Source organism: Pleurodeles waltl, chromosome 1_1, assembly GCF_031143425.1.
Source record: "Pleurodeles waltl isolate 20211129_DDA chromosome 1_1, aPleWal1.hap1.20221129, whole genome shotgun sequence".
NCBI classification, from domain to species: Eukaryota; Metazoa; Chordata; class Amphibia; order Caudata; family Salamandridae; genus Pleurodeles; species Pleurodeles waltl.
The window spans coordinates 335049570-335072214 of NC_090436.1; the positions used below are offsets into that span (position 1 = coordinate 335049570).

Sequence of the window (22645 nt, forward strand, 5' to 3'; positions counted from 1 at the left end):
TCAGTCAATTGATGCCGGAGCTCTGCAAAACACAGACTAGACAAGTGCTCCCACGCAATTAAGTTGTACAGCCCCTGAAAGTCTAACATGACTGCCTTTCACCCATCTATCCAGTGATGTGCAAAAAGAATCTACACATTCTAACCAGGTCTGGGAATCAGTCTTCTTACTCCCTCTGAACGGATCCCTGTACTTTTCAGGAGTGAGACTGTACCTGGGCAGAAGGGCCTGCTTGTCAGCATAGGTGAGGTTACACCTCTTACCCAAAGCTAGAAAAGTGTTCCTCCTCTGTGAAGTTGTTCCACAATCCTGCTCCCCATTCTTCTCAGGGACCCCATTCATGTGGATAGATGCCTCATATCCCTGAAACCACCTCTGGTTGTCATCTCCCTTTTTGTACTCTCTTCCTACATTCTTGGGAACATGTACTATTCTATCTGACTGCACAAGGTGTTGCTGCCACCGTCATTGCTGGATCCACTCCTCTGATCCAGTTCCTTTACTCTAAGTTCACGATCCAAGAGCACTTTTTTCTCCTCCATTTTTAAGCCTCTCCAACTCATTCTGGTGCCTCCAGCCTTTTTCTCCTGTCCTCCAGCTCCTCTGGAGTCAGGCCCTTAGAACCATCACTGCTGCCTGACCCGTGGGGTACGTCCCACACCCTCTCCCCTCCTCCTGCTCCCCCCCACCACCCTCCCACCCCCAAGCAGCTCCTGTACCCTCAGCACATCTTCCCTATGTTTTGGCACCATGGATTCCCCAATTGGATCCTCAGAGTGCCCATTGGCAGCTCTGGCTGCTACCCAGGCCCTCATTGCCTTTTGTAGCTCCTTCTTGGTGAGTCCGCTGAACTGGACTTTCAGGTTTTTGCAAATTGCCTTCAGTTCCTTTACGGTGTAGGTTTCCAACCTATCCTTCTCAAGAACCATAACTGGGATGCAACTGATGATGCTCTTGATTGAGACATGATGTTGTTGGAAGTTCGACTTGAACTTGAGATCAAAAATAGGTAAAAGAGAAATAATTCAAAAACAAATCTGTATGTGGCTTGTCGGGGTCTGCGATACGGTAGTAAATGGTAGCAGTGCACACCAATCAGTGTGTGTCACGTGCAAATGCAAGTCCTATCTTCATGGCTGACAGCCAGTGTTAGAAGTGGGGTATCTAGTCCATTTGCACCCTGTCGAAGTAGGGACCCTCACTCTAGTCAGGATAAGGGAGATACCCAGCTCAGATAACTCCTGCTCACCCCCTTGGTAGCTTGGCACGAGCAGTCAGGCTTATCTCAGAAGCAATGTGTAAAGCCTTTGCACACAACACACACAAACAAGAGAAAACAGTACAGAAGGACACCACACCCATTTTTAGAAAAATAGCCAATATTTATCTATATAAAACAAGACTAAATCTGATACAAATCCAACATGCAATAAATAAGATAAAAAATTTGCAAAAATTACTTAAAAAGGCAGTTCCTTGAAGTCGATAGCACCATGTGGGGCTATCACGGCATTGTGATCAACAAAACCAACAGTTCAGGCTTGCCGTGGGCCAGCTACAGTGTCCGGAAGACCCGCAAACAGTATTTCTGGAATTGCAGGGTGTCGTGATCCTCGCGATGAGATCCAGAGAGTGGTGTCACGGTGTCTGTTCCGGAGGTCGGCGCAGGTGTCCTCGGCCTTTTGAAGTCACACGCGTTTCAGAACGAACTCTGAGCTGATCAAGTCAGGAGCAATTGCGTGGATGGCATTGGCCTGCGGTGCAAAGCGGGACAATGCGACTTATGGTGCCCACAGGTCACGGTGCTGACAGTGGCTAGGTGACAGCATCGGTGTGACCAGGGCTGCAGTGTGAAGCGGGCGGGCGATGTTTGGTGGCATCAGGTCACGGTGCTGGCAACGTTGACTGGCTCTGTGCGGTGTTCACAGGTCGCTGTGCAGGCAGGGGCGCCTGGTAACGACACTGGAGTAGATGGTGCTGCCATCCGTGGACAAGGGCTGCGGTGCAGGAGAGGTCAGTGCTTTGTGTACCTCACGAGTGATATCCGTAGGCCATAGTGCAGGCAGCTGCGCCGGTGTCAGCAGGAGCGGCATTGTCTGAGATGTCCAGGCTGCGGTGTGAGCAAGGCGATGCCTGAGTGCACGACCCACTGGTCACAGTACAAGCAGCAGACCAGGGTTGCGGTGTGAATCGGGGCGTGGCAGCTATGTGCGTCGTGAGCAGGTCACGGTGCAGGCCAACATTGACAGCGTTGCAGTGGTTTTTCTTCTTGAACAGCACAAAACACACAGTTCCCAGTGATGTAGGCAGATAAAACAGAAGTCTTTGATAGCCCTAGACTTCTAACAGGAGGCAAGGTCTGCTCCAAGCCCTTGGAGAAGTTTCTCAAGCAGGATACACAGCAAAGTTCACCCTTTGCTCTCTTTTAAGGCATAAACAGCAACTGCAGGCCAACCCAGCAAAGCAACACAGCAAAGGGGCAGTACTCCTCCTCCAGCTCTTCAGCTCTTCTCCTTGGCAGAGGTTCCTCTTGATTCCAGAAAGATTCTAAAACTCTGGGGTTTTGGGTCCACTGCTTATACCCCTTTCTGCCTTTGAAGTAGGCATACTTCAAATGAAAGCCTCGATTGTTCACAAGATCCTGTCATGCCTAGGCCTGGCCCAGGCACACTCCAGGGGGTCAGAGACTGCATTGTGGGAGGGCAGGCACAGCCCTTTCAGGTGTAAGTGACCACTCCTCCCTCCACTCTAGCCCAAATGGCCCATCAAGATATGCAGCCTACCCCCCAGATCCCTTTGTGTCACTGTCTAGAGGGAATTCACAACAGCCCAACTGTCAGTTTGACCCAGGCGTGGAATACACAAGCAGGCAGAGGCACAGAGTGGTTTCAGCAAGAAAATACCCACTTTCTAAAAGTGCATTTTCAAACAAACAATTTAAAAAAAACTTTACTAAAGGATGTATTTTTAAATGGTGGGTTCCGAGACCCCAAACTCCATTTCTCTGTCTGGTCTCAAAGGGAAACTGCACTTTGAGGATAATTAAAGGCAGCCCCCAATTTAACCTATGAGAGAGAGAGCCCTTGCAACAGTGAAAAACAAATTTGGCTGTAGTTCTCTGTTATGACATGTAAAACACATTGGTACATGTCCCACCTTTAACATTCAGCGCACTGGGGATACCTAGGACCTACCTTAGGGATGCCTTACATGCAATAAGAGGGAAGGTTTGGGCCTGGCAAGTGGGTACACTTGCCAGGATAAATTGGCACCTTAAAACTGCACACACAGGCACTGCAGTGGCAAGTCTGAGCCATTTTTACAGGGCTTACTAATGTGGGTAGCTCTACTAGTGCTGCAGGCCTACTAGTAGCATTTGAATTACAGGCCCTGGGCACTCCTGGTGCACTTTACGAGGGACTTACCAATAAATCAAACATGTCAATCATGGATAAACTAATCACCAGTACAATTTACAAAAGGAGCACCTGCACTTTAGCACTGATTAGTAGTGGTAAACTGTGCAGAGACAATAAACCAGCAGAAACAGAGTCCAGTATCCCATAAAAACAGGAGGTCAGAAGGCAAAAAGACAGAGAAGACATGCCAAAAAGCTGCCAGGTCTAACAGCACCATGGAGGCCCCCCTCACAGAATGTAACCTCCAAGAAGATGCCAAAGAAATTGAACTGGACAGTAAGCTGTCAAAAGGCCTTGGACACCCAAAAAGAAGCAATTTGCTCAGCACCCATTCTGAAAGCTCCAGATTACTCAAAGCAGCTCACTGTGCAGGCAGGTGTCTGGGATCCAAACCAATAATGGCCATGACCAACCTGTTGCTTTCATTAGCAGGGGTTTACTCCCCAGAGAGCAGTGTTGGATTGCCATTGAGAGGGAAGCCTTTTATGTAGTTTGTTCCCTGAAGAAATTGAGGCCATACTTGTTTGGCTCTCACTTCCTTGTTCAAACCAACCACAGATCTCTCAGATGGCTCATGCAGATGAAAGGTGAAAACCCCAAACAGTTGAGCTGGTCCATCTCCCTACAGGGAATGGACTTTTCAGTGGAACACAGACCTGGGACTGACCATGCCCCTGCTATTTCTTTGTCAATTCTCAGACAGCGTAAGTGGCCGGGGAAGCCATTTTAAATGCATGTGCTGGATACTGGTCAGTAAGAGTTCCCAAGCTACATGATGGCTTTACTGAAGATAGAGATGTTTGGTATCAAACATCTCGTATTGGTGAACCCACACTGATGCCAGTGTTGGATATACCAATACTTGCACACAGAGGGCCCCTTGGAGGTGCCCCCTGAAACCCTTTCAGCGTCTAGTGTGCTTGCTGACTGGTTTCTGCCACTAGAGACACGGTTCTGGTCCCCTAGGATGAGAGCTGTCTGCTGTCAGGAGGCCCAGACCAAAAGCCTGTCCGGTAAGAGGGTGTCACTCCCCATCACACAGGATGACCTGCTGATTAGCCTACCTAAGACGGCAAGCCTCAAAAGGGCTGCTGCCTTTTGAATGCAAATTTGGCTTCCCTCACAGGAAGAGGAAGCCATCCCAATCACACGTCCAGAGCCCACTTGGTTAGTACCACCCCTAAGGTGGGCTACAGCGAGGTGGACACGAAATTTCAGAGGTAGCCTTCTTTGTGATGGCATACCTAGGAATTCTAGGACAGGGTTTTGCTCACTTCTCACAGGGAGTGGTCATATAGGGAACATAGTGACCCCAAGGGTCAGTAGCTCATTTGCTACTACCCTACACACCCCCAACACCCCTAAATTCAGCATTTAAGGGAGACCCTGGCACCAGAGAAGCAAATCCATGTGACCTAAGAAAGCCAAGGACACACAAGAGCCATAAAAGCAGAAGTACAGAAAAAAAGCAGCTGACCTGGTGCCAACCCACCGGCTTGCCTGCATCCCTCGTCGAAATCTGTGCCAAAGTCGACTCATCCTACAGCTGTGACTTCAGAAAACCAGGAGGACTGGCTGCCTCCAATAAAGACTCAAGACATCCCATGAACAGCAGACCTGTTTGCCAGCAAACTCCAGAAGAAGGGACTCTGAAGCTGCTTGAACCGCCAAAACCTGACACCTGAAGTCACCACTGCACTCACTTTCTCCGACCTGAGTTGAAGTGAACCACCAGTGCCAAAAAGGTTCCCTATTCCTTCAGAGTCCAATGTGGTTTCACCCCTCCTGGACTCCCCAATGACGCCTGCAGCCTCTGCTGCAGCCCTCCACCATGCCAGATAAAATAACCCGACACCTAGGGACACCTCTGCATCCATCTCCTCTCTGTGGAGAAGAGGACCAAAGGTCATGTGCCAGAGCATCGTGAGGCCTGAGCCCCTCTGTTGGTTGTGCCTGATTGGACTCCTGGCCAGAGCCTGCAGCCTCTTTCTGCAGTGACTGATTTGCACTCTGCCCCTGGCCGCCCTGTGCGGTTGAGGGTGTAATGTGGGTGCTACCTTTGACCTTGCCCACTACTCACCTTACCATATTTACCTGAAAAAAAATTCTGATTCCTAAACATATATAAATATACTTGCTGTTTTTATCAATTGGTGTGGATCTCCTTTTTGAGTCGTGTGTCTCATGTATTGACTATTGTGTATATTTGTAGATGACTTCCACTCCTTTGTCTTAAGCCTAAGGCTGCTCGACCACACTACCCCTAAATAGAGCACTTTGGGGTTGCATAGCAAGCCCTGTCTGCTTCCTAGGGAACCCCTGGACCATTTACACGGTATTTACATACCACATAAAGGGCCGTCTTCCTACAATGGCTGTCAAGATTTCCTCATTCTAGCAAGAGTTTCTCAATTCTCGTGAGTTTCGCCAATGAAAAGTCTCTTGCTGTTTCAATGCTTCTATCACTATTTATGTACAATCTGATAAACACTCCAAAACAATCATCTGCCTTGTTTGGTACCTTCAGTCTTTATATGAGGTGGGCACAGCTTGTGGTTCCATTCTGTCTGGTGAATTTTAGGTTTGGTGGAGCATTCCTGATAGCAGGGCCCCTCAATGTGAGAATGAATGATCTCTCTCCTGTCACTGGAGGACCATGAGTGAGAGCTGAACCCTGAACTAACAAAAGTTGATTTTCATACATGACTCTCTTCACTAAAGCACGGAATAGGAAGTGTCTTCTGTTTTGAGCCATACACTTCCCTCTGAATGGTTCTTTGGGAGATACCACTAGATTCTGCTGGTTTTAAATCCAGCTCTACACCTTTCTAACAATTCTGCTTCTGCTGAATGTCCTGTGGAAGATACTGGAAGCTAGACCACAGTCGATCAGCCCAGCTGGGCATTGATGATCTGATAAACAGATCTTTTAGCACTCTGCCCCATCCCTTTTGCTCTCCTGTATTTGTTGACCTACTGTTGCAGTAGGGTGGTCAGGTACTCCACCACAATTCCAAATGCTTTGCATCTCCATGTTTGGAGATTTAAGCAGCAACAGTTTACCTCCTTCAGTAATGTCATTCTGGTGGCAAGGTTTTCCTCCACTAAATCTATATATGCCAGTATTTTGCTACTAATGTGTGCATTTGTGTGGCACCCAACAAATTGACCCTTTACATGCAAAGTTGACTGAAGGTTTGCTGTTTGATTTTTCCCTAGCCCTGCAAGGACTTACCTTTGCACTGTTAAGGGCTATTTATTGGCTCTTTCGGTCTTTTTGCAGTTGACAGATAAGCCTTCGTTATTTAAATCACCATTTGTGATAGGGTCTTTAAAAGGTTTGCAACACTTTTTGCCACCAAAGCCCTTTGTGATGCCAAAGAGGACTGAACCCTCTCGTTCTTGACGTGTACCCCTTTTGAGCCGCTGCACAGCTGTCCTTTGAGACCTTGACATTAAGAGAAGTCTTACTCATCACCTCAGGGTGTATTAGCGAAGTATATGTTCTCTTCCAGGGGATCCTCATCAATAGTCATAAACATTGAATATTCCCGCCCTTGTGCGGGGACCCCGGAGCATATATATAAAATACATACATATTATCATGTGTAAAACAGCAATGCAGGCTATAATCATAAATAGGCTAAAATGCTTTATTTCTATGCAAGTTTTTTTTTTTTTGTTTTTTTTTATATTATAAAATCACAATAGATCATAAATATCTACCTAAGCCCCCAAAAACTGGACTCAGGGAAGTAAACAGCAGTAAATAGCAGAGAAAAATAGAAAAAACTACATTGAAAAACAATGAAGCATTCTTAGCCAATAGGCTGCATGCAGGTTAACACAGGAGAACCATAAAAACTTTGGCACCGTGCCTTTAAGACCCTGAGCACCTCCAGTATCCCACCATGCCTCAGGGGTGAAGGGAAGGTGACAGTTGGTTCACAGTTAGGTCAGTTCTTTTTTCCGGCTTCTTCTGAGAGGATCCTGGAGCATTGAGCTCTCAGTTTTTCTGAGTTTTTCTTCAGAAAAATCCTTAAAAATAGTGTTTTTCCTGTTTACTCGACAGATAACATCTTTTGTCTGAGTTTGGAAGTCTTTTTTGACAGAAAATGCCATCTCTTTTTGTAAAATGTCCTTCTTGTGGGAAGAAGAAAGCCCAGTCAGACCCACACTCTCTGTGTATTGTCTGCCTGCCACAGAGTCACTGTCCTGACACCTGCAAGTATTGTAAGAACATGTCAAGGAGGACTCTCAAAGACAGAGAGAAGATCAGGCTACATGGGCTTCAGGAGAGGAAAAAGTCAACATCCTCTTCACTTCCCAGGCCTACAGCAGAAGGAATGGCCCGATCGACGTCGACAGGTAGGATTGTGCCTGTTTGTTCTCCATCGACGTCATCGGCACCACCGTCTCACCGGCATAGATCGCCGTCGACGGCGACCAGACCGACGTCGAGGGACAAAACGTCGAAGCATGGACACAGGGGTACATCTCCGTCGACGGCAGGCCGCCGTTCGGCGTCGAGCCATCTCCGGCGCTCCCGTTCGCCGTCGAGAACGTCTCACCCCTTGGCGTCGAAGGACACGACACCAAAAACACCTCGACGGCATGAACATCCGCCGTCGACCACTCGCCACTCAACGTCGAGACACACGACGGCGAGTAGGTCCAGGTCCCGCGATAGGCGATCGGCGTCAAGACACTCAACGGCAAGACCTCCGACGTCAAGACCTTCGACGTCGAGAACAGATCAGCCATCGCAACCTTCGACGTCGAGGATACAATCGACGTCGACACAACCTTCAGCTGTGTCACAGGCAGTAGAGCCAGCGGACAAAGCTCCCTCACCGGTGGTCTCTATAAGGAGTGCATCATCCCATTCCAGAGCATCGGGCATGTTTCTCCCTTCACTCTATCACCCAGATGGTTAGAGAGCCTGAATAGACCGGCAGCATCCCCGGATTCACAATACTCTAGGATGTATTCTCCTACTGCCTCATTACCGAGAACGCCATCGCCTACAGCTAGAGCAGGACGGGCTCGTTCTGCTTCTCGTCAGCCGACCACAAGACCTGCACACTCTGCTACAGCCTCTCGGAGCAGGTCCCGTTCCCGAAGGAGAACCAGGTCACGAACACCACGCAGAAGATCACCTTCTTGGTCTTCTTCAGGATCGTCTGTTGGGCGCTACTCCCCCACACTCACAGATTCTCCACCTGCTAGGATTTCCCCGGTGGATGATATCACCACTTTTAATGAGGTTCTTCTAAGGGGAGCGCAGAAGCTAAATATTGAGGTACCGGAGCCGGCCACCTCATCCTCAGTTATCTTTGAGACCCTACAACACAGATCAGTCTCGAGAAAACTGCTGCCACTAGTACCGGGTTTGCTGCAACCGACTATGGACACTTTTCTGTCTCCAGCCACTCTCAAGTCTGCCCCGGCTAGGATTCAAAAGAAATACAAAGCTCCGGAACAAGATCCTTTATTCCTGCGGAAGGATCCGCCACCAGACTCTGTGATCTTAGCCGCAGCCAGAAAAACACACTCTGTGGCATCATCTTCCACAGTCCCCCCGGATAAGGAGAGCAGACACCTAGACTCTCTGGGGAGAAAGATGTGCGGTACGGCGGCATCTGCTATGAAGGTCTCCAGCGCCTCAGCACTTCTGGGCAGATATGACCGCTCTCTGTGGGACTCACTCCACAGATTTACAGAAAAGTTGCCCAGGGAAGATAGACAGGACTTCCAGGAAATCTTGCAGGAAGGGGGCCTAGTATCTAACCAGGTCATCAGCGCGGCGGCGGACGGGGCGGATTTGGCTGCGCATGGGTATGCGCACGGAATCTGCGCTAGGAGGTCTTCCTGGCTACGGCTCACGGGTCTGAAACAGGAAGCACAGCAGCGCATTTTGAACCTCCCATTCAGCGGGAGTTCGTTGTTCGGTACCCACGCGGATGAAGAGATGGCCCGAATGAAAACGGAAGTCGACACGATGAGGGCAGTGGGCCTGGAACGTAAAAAAGACTTCAGGCGGAGGTACAGGCCGTATGACAGACGACCATTCCAGCAGAGGGTTCAAACCCCTCACTGGTCTCAGAGGCCACAACAACGACAGGGACGTCCCCTGTTTCAGGCACGTAGACCCACAAGAGACCGAGGGTCAAGTAGACCTCAACAGTCTACAGCAAAGACACCATCAAAGCAATGAGGCATTGCTTCCCTCAGCACTGTGCACCACTCCGGTGGGGGGAAGTGTTACGCATCATCTTCGCGAGTGGCACTCCATCACAAAAGACAAATGGGTGCTCAATATTGTCGAACATGGCTATTCTCTCCTTTTCAAAAAACCTCCTCCACACTTGCCGCCAGCAAGGTGTTTTCCTTCTCATCTCAGCCTGCTACGCAAGGAAGTTCTCGCACTCCTACAAAAGAAAGCTGTAGAAAAGGTTCCTCCGGCACAAAAAGGAAAAGGGGTGTACTCCCGTTACTTTCTGGTGGCGAAAAAAGGTCAACAGGGCCTCTTCAGGCCAATTCTGGACTTACGGCTCCTGAACAAGTACATAAGAAAACAAAAGTTCAGGATGCTAGCCCTTCACCAGATTGTCCCGCAACTGCATCAGGGAGACTGGATGTGCTCCATCGACCTACAGGATGCATATTTTCACATCCCAATAGCAACCAAACATCGGAAATTTTTACGTTTCCAGATAGCGTCACAGCACTACCAATTCAGAGTCCTTCCATTCGGCCTGAAGTCTGCACCCCGAGTCTTTTCAAAATGTGTAGCAGTGGTAGCGGCACACCTTCGAAGACAAAAAATATTCGTCTACCCCTACCTGGACGACTGGCTAGTGAAGGCCTCATCTCCGGATCAGGCGAGAAAACATCGAGATATCGTTCTAAGAACTTTCGAGTCTCTAGGTCTTCAAATCAACCACGACAAGTCAACCTTGATTCCAACACAAAACCTCCACTACCTGGGAGCGATACTAAACACAGAGCTCCAAAGAGTGTATCCTTCGGAGGAACGACTTTTATCAATCCACAGGAAGTGTCAACAACTATTAACAGCCGATGCACCTACAGCTCGTCAGGTGACATCGCTTCTGGGCTCCATGGCTTCATGCATCTTCATTGTCCCGAATGCCAGGCTACGCATGAGGCCCCTTCAGGAGGCATTAGAGAACAATTGGTGCCAAAAGACTGGTCACTGGGAGGACAGAGTTCGACTACCAGCAGTGGCTTTTCAATCACTACAATGGTGGATGCACAGACCTCACCTGTCGATAGGTTCTCCGTTTCACCAGACAATTCCAGTCGACACTCTGGTAACGGATGCGTCTCTTCAGGGTTGGGGTGCTCATCTGGGTTCCTTCCAAGCTCAGGGTCTGTGGTCCGACAAGGAAAAGAACTATCACATAAATCTACTGGAACTCAGAGCAGTCCATCTGGCTCTCAAATCTTTCTCTCCATTGGTTCAGGGGAAATCTATCCTAATTCAGACAGACAATACAACCACAATGTATTACCTGAACAAACAGGGGGGAACAAGATCACTACCTCTGTCTCGAGAATCCCAAACGATATGGCATTGGCTCCTGGCCAGGGGAATGTCTATCACAGCGGTACACCTGCCAGGTCAGCAAAACGTAGAGGCAGATTTCCTGAGCAGACATCTGGAAGACGCGCACGACTGGGTCCTACACGACGAAGTCGTCGAGGACATCTTCAGTCAATGGGGTCGACCCCAGTTGGATCTCTTTGCAGACGAAACAAACAAGAAATGCCCAGACTTCGCATCCAGGTTCTGCCGTCCGGGATCTCAAGGGAATGCCCTGTTGATCAACTGGTCAGGGACATTTCTCTACGCCTTTCCACCGATTCCCCTCATACCGGCAGTAATCAACAAATTTTACAACTCCAGAACCAGAATGATTCTGATAGCGCCACAATGGCCCCGCCAATTCTGGTACACGGACCTACTCAACTTATCGGAAAGACCTCACAGGAGGTTGCCGTGCAGACCGGATCTCCTGAGCAGAATGGAAGGCAGAATCCTACATCCCAACCTTCCCTCTCTGAGCTTGACAGCATGGCTCCTGAATTCCTACAGTATGGGCACCTAGGGCTCTCACAGGAGTGCATGAGCATCTTGAAAGAGTCAAAACGACCTTCCACGCGGCGTTCTTACGCTTTTAAGTGGAAGAGATTTTACATCTGGTGCTCTCAACAAGGTATAAATCCCATACGAGCTCAGGAGGACGTCATACTGTCCTATTTACTTCATCTGGCGAAGTCTGGTCTGCAGGTATCTTCTAGTTCGATGGCATCTGTCGCTGTAGATACGCATGTTCTGCAATAGCTCGCCATCTGGTGTTGGGCCGGAGTGTTACAAGTTGTTTTTCTTCGAAGAAGTCTTTCGAGTCACGGGACCGAGTGACTCCTCCTTTTGTCTCCATTGCGCATGGGCGTCGACTCCATCTTCGATTGTTTTTTTTCCGCCATCGGGTTCGGACGTGTTCCTGTCGCTCCGAGTTTCGGAACGGAAAATTAGCTAATTTCGGAAGATTTTCGTCGGTATTGTTGCGTTCGGGATCGGCGTACTTAGATTTCACACCGCATCGAAGATCGAAGAGCTCCGGTGCCCTTCGGGGTAGTTTTTCGATCCTCCGTCGGGGCCTGGTCGGCCCGACCGCGTGCTGAAGAACGCCGATGGAACGGACCCCGTTTCGTTTCTGCCCCAAATGCCACAATAAATACCCCTACACAGACCAACACTTGGTCTGCAACCTGTGCCTGTCACCTGAGCACAGCGAAGACACCTGCGAGGCCTGTCGTGCGTTCCGGTCCCGAAAAACACTCCGAGACCGTCGAGCCAGAAGACTTCAAATGGCGTCCGCACCGACAGCCCAACGGGAGTTCGAGGAACAGGAAGAAGAAGGTACCTTCTCGTTCCAAGACTCAGACTCCGAAGGATTCGACGACACACAAACCGTGAGTAAGACGTCGAAAACCACACAAAGAAACATTTACAAGGCCCAGGGGACGCCACTGCCACCAGGCCATGGCTCCACCCATAAATTCGGTGACCGACCGTCGGCACCGAAAAAGGCCAAAACAGTGCCGAGATCGTCCGACTCCGGTCGAGACACCGGCACGCAGCCTTCTCGGGACCGAGAAAGTGCTGGAGACAAGCCTCGACACCGAGATGCCGGTGTGGACACGGCTCGACGCCGAGACAGCGGCACCGAAACAGATCGACGCCGAGAGGTTTCGGCCCCGAAAAGGAAAAAAGTCACCTCGGAGCCGAAAAAACACGCAGACAAAGTTTCGACGCCGAAACAAACTGCAAGCGACCCAGCTTCAGGCTCTTATACAGAAGAGCACTCGCTAACCTCCCAAATGCAAAAGCATAGGTTTGAGGAAGAGCTACAAGCAACTGATGTGGACCATACGCAAAAGCGTATCTTCATTCAGCAGGGGACAGGAAAAATAAGCACCCTTCCCCCCATTAGGAGAAAGAGAAGGTTGGAGTTCCAGACGGAACAAGCACCACGACCAAAAGTGGTTAAAAGAATTACACCACCACCCTCTCCTCCGCCCGTGATTAACGTTTCACCAGCACAAACTCCATCTCACTCCCCAGCTCACACCACCATGAGCCAGGGTGACCAAGATCAGGACGCATGGGACCTATACGACGCCCCAGTGTCAGATAACAGCCCGGAGGCCTACCCTACAAAGCCATCTCCACCAGAAGACAGCACCGCGTACTCTCAGGTGGTGGCTAGAGCAGCACAATTTCATAACGTAAGCCTCCACTCAGAACAGGTCGAGGATGATTTCTTGTTCAACACACTCTCCTCCACCCACAGCTCCTACCAAAGCCTGCCTATGCTCCCTGGTATGCTCCGGCACGCAAAAGACATATTTAAGGAGCCGGTCAAAAGTAGGGCAATCACACCAAGGGTGGAAAAGAAGTATAAGCCGCCTCCTACGGACCCGGTTTTCATCACTACACAGCTGCCACCAGACTCTGTTGTTGTAGGAGCAGCTAGGAAAAGGGCCAACTCTCACACATCTGGAGATGCACCACCCCCAGATAAAGAAAGCCGCAAGTTTGATGCAGCTGGTAAAAGAGTCGCAGCACAAGCTGCAAACCAGTGGCGCATCGCGAACTCCCAGGCACTACTTGCGCGCTATGACAGAGCCCACTGGGACGAGATGCAACATCTCATTCAACATCTGCCCAAGGACTTCCAAAATAGGGCGAAACAAGTGGTTGAGGAGGGACAGACCATCTCCAACAACCAGATACGTTCCTCCATGGACGCTGCAGATACAGCTGCACGGACAATTAATACATCTGTAACTATCAGACGGCATGCATGGCTCCGAACGTCTGGATTTAAACCAGAGATTCAACAAGCAGTTCTCAATATGCCTTTTAATGAAAAAGAACTGTTCGGTCCAGAAGTGGACACAGCGATTGAGAAACTCAAAAAAGATACGGACACTGCCAAAGCCATGGGCGCACTCTACTCCCCGCAGAGCAGAGGGAATTACAGCACATTCCGTAAAACGCCCTTTCGAGGGGGGTTTCGGGGTCAAAGCACACAAGCCAGCACCTCACAAGCAACACCGTCCACTTACCAGGGACAGTATAGAGGAGGTTTTCGGGGACAATATACAGGAGGGCAATTCCCTAGAAATAGAGGAAGATTTCAAAGCCCCAAAACCCCTACTACTAAACAATGACTCACATGTCACTCACCCCCTCCACACAACACCAGTGGGGGGAAGAATAGGTCATTATTACAAAGCATGGGAGGAAATCACTACAGACACTTGGGTTCTAGCAATTATCCAACATGGTTATTGCATAGAATTTCTACAATTCCCTCCAAACATACCACCAAAAGCACAAAATTTAACAACACACCATTCCAATCTCCTGGAGATAGAAGTGCAGGCACTATTGCAAAAGAATGCAATCGAATTAGTGCCAAACACACAAATAAACACAGGAGTTTACTCACTGTACTTTCTGATACCAAAGAAGGACGAAACGCTCAGACCAATCCTAGACCTCAGAGTAGTGAACACTTTCATCAAATCAGACCACTTCCACATGGTCACACTACAAGAAGTATTGCCATTGCTAAAACTACACGACTACATGGCAACTTTAGACCTCAAGGATGCTTATTTCCATATACCAATACACCCATCGCACAGGAAATACCTAAGGTTTGTATTCAAAGGAATACATTACCAATTCAAGGTACTGCCTTTCGGATTAACAACCGCACCAAGAGTCTTTACCAAATGTCTAGCGGTAGTCGCTGCACACATAAGAAGGCAGCAAATACATGTGTTCCCATATTTGGACGACTGGCTAATCAAGGCCCATTCGTTCATACAGTGCTCAAATCACACAAATCAGATCATACAAACCCTCTTCAAACTCGGGTTCACCGTCAATTTCACAAAATCCAAAATTCTGCCACGCAAGGTACAACAATACCTGGGAGCCATAATAGACACATCAAAGGGAGTAGCCACTCCAAGTCCACAAAGAATTCAAAATTTCAACACCATCATACAACGCATGTATCCAACACAAAAGATACAGGCAAAGATGGTATTACAACTCCTAGGCATGATGTCATCATGCATAGCCATTGTCCCAAACGCAAGACTGCACATGAGGCCCTTACAACAATGCCTAGCATCACAGTGGTCTCAAGCACAGGGTCACCTTCTAGATCTGGTGTTAATAGACCGCCAAACTTACCTCTCGCTTCTGTGGTGGAACAACATAAATTTAAACAAAGGGCGGCCTTTCCAAGACCCAGTGCCACAATACGTAATAACAACAGATGCTTCCATGACAGGGTGGGGAGCACACCTCGGTCAACACAGCATACAAGGACAATGGAACGTACATCAAACAAAACTGCATATCAATCACCTAGAACTTCTAGCAGTTTTTCAAGCACTAAAAGCTTTCCAACCAATAATAGTTCACAAATACATTCTCGTCAAAACAGACAACATGACAACAATGTATTATCTAAACAAGCAGGGAGGGACGCACTCCACGCAGTTAAGCCTGCTAGCACAAAAAATTTGGCATTGGGCAATTCACAACCAAATTCGCCTAATTGCACAGTTTATACCAGGGATACAAAATCAACTCGCAGACAATCTCTCTCGAGATCACCAACAGGTCCACGAATGGGAAATTCACCCCCAAATTCTGAACACTTATTTCAAACTCTGGGGAACACCTCAGATAGACTTGTTTGCAACAAGGGAGAACGCAAAATGCCAAAACTTCGCATCCAGGTACCCACACAAACAATCCCAAGGCAATGCCCTATGGATGAACTGGTCAGGGATATTTGCTTACGCTTTTCCTCCTCTCCCTCTCCTTCCTTACCTGGTAAACAAACTCAGTCAAAGCAAACTCAAACTCATATTGATAGCACCAACTTGGGCAAGGCAACCCTGGTACACAACGCTGCTAGACCTATCAGTGGTACCCTGCATCAAATTGCCCAACAGGCCAGATCTGTTGACACAGCACAACCAAAAGATCAGACACCCAGATCCAGCATCGCTGAATCTAGCAATCTGGCTCCTGAAATCCTAGAATTCGGGCACTTACAACTTACCCAAGAATGTATGGAAGTCATAAAACAAGCAAGAAGGCCATCCACCAGGCACTGCTATGCAAGTAAATGGAAGAGGTTTGTTTGCTACTGCCATATTAATCAAATACAACCATTACACACAACTCCAGAACATGTAGTGGGTTACTTGCTTCACTTACAAAAATCTAACCTAGCTTTCTCTTCCATTAAGATTCACCTTGCAGCAATATCTGCATACCTGCAGACTACCTATTCAACTTCCCTATATAAAATACCAGTCATTAAAGCATTCATGGAGGGCCTTAGGAGAATTATACCACCAAGAACACCACCTGTTCCTTCATGGAACCTAAATGTTGTCCTAACTAGACTTATGGGTCCACCTTTTGAACCCATGCACTCCTGCGACATACAGTTCCTAACCTGGAAGGTGGCATTTCTCATCGCCATTACTTCCCTGAGAAGAGTAAGCGAGATTCAGGCGTTTACTATACAAGAACCTTTTATACAACTACACAAAAATAAAGTCGTCCTAAGGACCAATCCTAAATTTTTGCCAAAGGTTATTTCACCGTTCCATCTAAATCAAACAGTGGAACTTCCAGTGTTCTTTCCACAGCCAGATACCGTAGCTGAAAGGGCACTACATACATTAGATGTCAAAAGAGCATTAATGTATTACATTGACAGAACAAAAAACATCAGAAAGACTAAACAACTCTTTATTGCATTTCAAAAACCTCACGCAGGAAACCCAATTTCAAAACAAGGTATAGCCAGATGGATAGTTAAATGCATCCAAATCTGCTACCTTAAAGCTAAACGACAGCTGCCCATTACACCAAGGGCACACTCAACCAGAAAGAAAGGTGCTACCATGGCCTTTCTAGGAAACATCCCAATGCAAGAAATATGTAAGGCAGCCACATGGTCTACGCCTCACACATTCACCAAGCACTACTGTGTAGACGTGTTATCCGCACAACAAGCCACAGTAGGTCAAGCCGTATTAAGGACATTATTTCAAACTACTTCCACTCCTACAGGCTGATCCACCGCTTTTGGGGAAATAACTGCTTACTAGTCTATGCAGAACATGCGTATCTACAGCGACAGATGCCATCGAACTGAAAATGTCACTTACCCAGTGTACATCTGTTCGTGGCATCAGTCGCAGTAGATTCGCATGTGCCCACCCGCCTCCCCGGGAGCCTGTAGCAGTTTGGAAGTTACCTTCAATTATTTATATATGTATCATCTCAACCTTAAATAGGTGCATACTTAGTCACTCCATTGCATGGGCACTATTACTACAATTCAACTCCTACCTCACCCTCTGCGGGGAAAAACAATCGAAGATGGAGTCGACGCCCATGCGCAATGGAGACAAAAGGAGGAGTCACTCGGTCCCGTGACTCGAAAGACTTCTTCGAAGAAAAACAACTTGTAACACTCCGGCCCAACACCAGATGGCGAGCTATTGCAGAACATGCGAATCTACTGCGACTGATGCCACGAACAGATGTACACTGGGTAAGTGACATTTTCATTAAGGTTCATTTGTCTGCAATTACAGCGTATCGTAAGTCGCCTTCTCAGGAATCCTTCTTTACGATACCTGTAGTCAAGGATTTTTTAGAAGGCTTGAAAAAGGTTTTTCCTCCCATTCGGAGACCTTCTCCCCCATGGGAACTGAATGTAGTCCTGTCAAAACTTATGGGCCCTCCTTTTGAACCTATCCACAAGGCCTCTTTACAGCACCTTACGTGGAAGACGGCTTTTTTGGTGGCCATTACTTCAGCGAGGAGGGTCAGCGAAATTCAGGCTCTGTCTTGCAGAGAACCGTACACGGTTTTTCACGATAATAGAGTGGTTCTGCGAACTCACCCATCTTTCCTTCCGAAGGTGGTGTCAGAATTCCATATCAATCAGACTATATCTTTACCGACTTTCTTTCCCAAGCCGGAGACTCCGGCTGAGAAAGCATTGCACTCTTTAGACTTGAAAAGAGTGCTGAAATTCTATTTGGACAAAACAAAACCGATTAGACATTCTAACCATTTGTTTCTAAATTATGGTCATTTAAGAACAGGAGAGGCAGCGTCTAAACAAACGATATCAAGATGGATTGTGTCTTGTATTGTTAACTCTTACCAACTGGCTAATAAGAGATTACTGGCTAGGCCAAAAGCGCATTCCACAAGGGGAAAAGCGGCTACTGCTGCCCTCCTTAACAATGTACCAATTTCCGAGATTTGTAAGGCTGCTACATGGAAGTCTGTGCATACCTTTACTAAGCATTACTGTTTAGACTCGGATGCAAGAGCGAATGCCCAGGTGGGGCAGGCCTCTCTTAGAAATCTATTTGCATGAACATATATCTTTTCCTGCACTTCTTTCAGACAGTCCGCAGAGTTTAGGGATGGGCTTGCTAATCTATTCAATGTTTATGACTATTGATGAGGATCCCCTGGAAGAGAAGGATAAGTTACTTACCTGTAAATCCTAGTTCTCTTCCAGGGGTATCCTCATCAAAGTCATAAACAACCCACCCTCCTCCCCGGACTCAAGTCTCCTGGAAGTGCAGGACAGATTATCTTTCTGATCAGTTACACAGATTGTCACCGTAAAAAAGTACTGACCTAACTGTGAACCAACTGTCACCTTCCCTTCACCCCTGAGGCATGGTGGGATACTGGAGGTGCTCAGGGTCTTAAAGGCACGGTGCCAAAGTTTTTATGGTTCTCCTGTGTTAACCTGCATGCAGCCTATTGGCTAAGAATGCTTCATTGTTTTTCAATGTAGTTTTTTCTATTTTTCTCTGCTATTTACTGCTGTTTACTTCCCTGAGTCCAGTTTTTGGGGGCTTAGGTAGATATTTATGATCTATTGTGATTTTATAATATAAAAAAAAAAAAAAACTTGCATAGAAATAAAGCATTTTAGCCTATTTATGATTATAGCCTGCATTGCTGTTTTACACATGATAATATGTATGTATTTTATATATATGCTCCGGGGTCCCCGCACAAGGGCGGGAATATTCAATGTTTATGACTTTGATGAGGATACCCCTGGAAGAGAACTAGGATTTACAGGTAAGTAACTTATCCTTCTCTGTGTAACACCACCTTATGCTACCTTCTTCCCTGGTAAGTTGGTTTGAAGACCTGGGTTTCCTTTCTACCAAAACTTGTCATTCATTTTTATGTCAGTAGGGCTATCACACTCCTGGCATTATTTGCTCCACCTCATCCCTCTAAGGGATGAAGAGAGACTCCATTGTTCGGGTCCTAACGGAGCATTGAGCTTCTATATCAAGTGTACCAAGAAACATTCGATAGACAATCAGTATTATTTTCGCCGCAAAGAATGGTAAGGCATTGCTGTCCATCTCCTGATGGCTTGTTCTTTGTATAAAGAGCTGCTGCACACTAGCTGAGAAGCAGCCAAAGCTTACAGGCTCGTTCTACCAGAGCCAAAGCTGATACCATTGCTCTAGCACGTGGAGTGCCTATCCTGGACATCTGCCAGGCAGCCACATGGGCTTCAGTACACACCTTCTCAAAGCATTACTCCTTTGAGAATCATTCTCATCAAGAGGGATCACGATAGATATCTAGATAGATAGATATCAATAAAGGTGTTGGTATTATCCAGTTGAATAGAACTCGGACCTCTGAGTAATCTGACTTGCAGGGAATGAAATTGCTGTGCTGCCAATTCCTACAAATGTCCGTGATATCCATCTTGCCATCATGACACATTCATTCAAATGTTTATAGAACAACAAACTTACAAACATTTGTGTTTACTCGAAGACCAGCATCTACAGCTGTCCACACACATCAGCAAACAGGAACCCATGCACATCAATCACTTTTCCCACAACCAAAGACATCTAATGTTAGGTTTTTCGCTAGTTTATCACTTTAAACTGCTTTACAACCTTATCAGAGTTCTAGGTAATAGAGGAGCAGACCAGATGGTCTAAGGACCTACTGCCTGTTCTGCCGACTGGCATGTAGGACAACAGTGATAGGGCCTTCACTTCTGATTCTCAAAGGAAGTAGTCAGGAATGGAATAGCTGCAGCAATCAAGTTGAAGAAGAACTTTGGGAAGAAGTTGGGGCAAGAGGTACTACTCTGAAAACAAGCTTGTAAATTGGTCAACAGTGAAAGAGAATTTGAATAAAACATGCTCTTTGTTAAAGATTTGTGTTATCAGCATGTGTGGCTGTATGTACCATCTAGTGTTGGACTTGAGGTTTACAGATTGTTTTTCTTCAAAGATGTTTTTTGAGAACAGATGCACTCTGGCTGCTCCCTCTGATATGATGATATAGAGATAAAGGCACCAGCCCTCCGTCTCCTCCACACCATTGCTGTGCTCACTCACACCACCCCTCCTGCCTCCGACAGAGTGACCTGAGGGGTCCTCTTGCTCTTTTTGTCACCCTGGCACCTCCTTTGGCCCTGCTGACCCATTTGACACTCCCTTCCAGCAGAGGCTACAGATAGCCTCGTGGATTACTATGATGTCAATCCACCAGGTGATCCAGAATTCAATCCCTACCCCCATCAGGGCATCTCTCCCTGAAAATAGCACAAGATCATCAATGGACACCTGTATTTCACAAGGTGGATATGCACGTTCTCCGCAAGGACTTTATCATGAACACGGTCTCAAAATCGGAGAATTGTACAGTTCTTGCCCATTCTCAAGGACATACTTCAATCCACCCATGAGACATTCAAGGAACTTTTCAAGGCAAGGGCAGTAACACCCAGGGTGGAGAAACAGTATAAGCCCTTCCCCAGTGACCATGTGTACATCAGAGGCCATGTCCACCTCAACTCTGTAGTCATCCACACCACCCACAAACGGACCTGTGTTCAGACCACAGATAGCGCCCAGCCGTCTGACAAATAGAGCAAGAAGCTTGATGCATTGGGCAAACCGGTAGCCTTTGGGACTGTTGTCCACAGGCACCAACTCAATAGGGGCTGCTCTTCCACTGACAGGTTACAGTGGGGGGAGATGCAGGCGCTGGCTCAACATCTTCCTGAAGAGTTCAGTAAGAGTGGGAGGGCAAGAGCATCTCCAACACCAACATCCTTTGCATCCTAGATGCCGTGGACGCAGCCTGCTGCGGAGTTAACACAAGTGTCCTAAGATGCCATCCAGACTTCTGCACAATCCAGTGGCTAGCCACCAATTATAGAGGGTAATTATTTACAGTCTGTGCAGAGAGAGCATTCTACCTACAGCCACATATGCTACATATGGAAAATGTTACTCTGTAGTCATCTGTTTGTAGAGTGCACCCCTGCAGACCTCTCGTCTTGTCACCTTCTTTACACTTACAGTCGGCATGGTTGTCATGCTGCCTTTATCCACCACTCCATATACATACGCACATTGTCCTTGTCCACAGAGGTGGATACAGTGCTCCTGTTGGCTCGAAAGGCTACTTTGAAATAAAACAATTTGCAGACATCCAGGACCAGCACTAGATAGTAGTAGTATGCAGAGTATGTGAATCTACGACAGTACACGCTACAGACAGATGATTACAGGGTAACATTTCCCTTTCACTTTACGTTTATTTTAAGACAGAGTTCAGATTGTTTCTTCTTAAATGGGCATCCTCTTTCAAACTCACTTCTGAATAATAGATGCACTGGCCAGCACGGAGAATATAGTTTTTCTTCAACAATGGTTTTATAAATGTGTTGTTGAATTAATGTCCTTTTGCTGAATTACCGTCCTTTTGCTGAAATTCTCATTGCAGTTCTTATTTCTTTTTGGTGTTTTGCTAGATAAAGTGAAATCTTTCCGTGCTGCTCTACAGGAAGAGGAGCAGGCTAGTAAGCAGATCAACCCGAAAAGACCGCGAGCTCTTTAAAATAATCATCAGCTGCTGAACATTGTATGAAACCCTCTCTACTGTAAAATAACGTTATGAACCTCTGGCTATGAAAAAACTCACACTTGAACGCTTCAGGACTTTTAAAACCACAGTGGAAATGCTCTTTACCTCCTCCCAAAAGACATTTCAAATGTGTGTGAAACGCTTCAGTGATATTGTTAATTGTTCTTTTGGCCAGACAGCACAACCATGCAGGGTTAGAATTCATTAAGCACTTTGTATGATGTTTCATTCATGTAAACAAAAGTTTTATGTCTGGAAATTCTTGCCAATATTTTTTCCTCCAAAATAATGAATTACAACTGTGATGCAACGATGTTACAGGGCTTTTTTTTTTTTTTTTTTAAACAGTCGTTGTCACACACCAGCTGTGCAGTTTTAAATTGTGTTTGCATGCATGCACATCCTATCAGTGATTGTACAAAATGTTCCCTCTTATAGAGATAGCTGTGCTCCCTCTTTCCCACTTGGTGCCTTGAGTGAAGGCTTCTAACCCCAAATTTCATCTCTATGAAGCACAGCCTTAACTTAATAAAACATTCCTTGTTTGTCAATGTAAATTCGCTTTTATTGTGCATACATTTTAATGTGTTCAGATTTTCTGTGTGTCATTTATTTTCCAGGA

The 22645-nt window shown here is 47.1% G+C and overlaps 1 protein-coding gene across 5 annotated transcripts in view; it reads left to right on the forward strand.

Annotated features, from left to right (window-relative positions):
- Positions 1-22580, forward strand: part of KIF2A (kinesin family member 2A) — a 282224-nt gene extending 259644 nt beyond the window's left edge. For all 5 annotated transcript variants that reach the window (XM_069222597.1, XM_069222588.1, XM_069222608.1 and 2 more), the window contains one exon: positions 21911-22580. In XM_069222597.1, the coding sequence (XP_069078698.1) occupies positions 21911-21996 (86 nt within the window). In that variant the 3' untranslated portion in view covers positions 21997-22580. The remainder of the gene's footprint in view (positions 1-21910) is intronic.
- Positions 22581-22645: the final 65 nt, after the last annotated feature.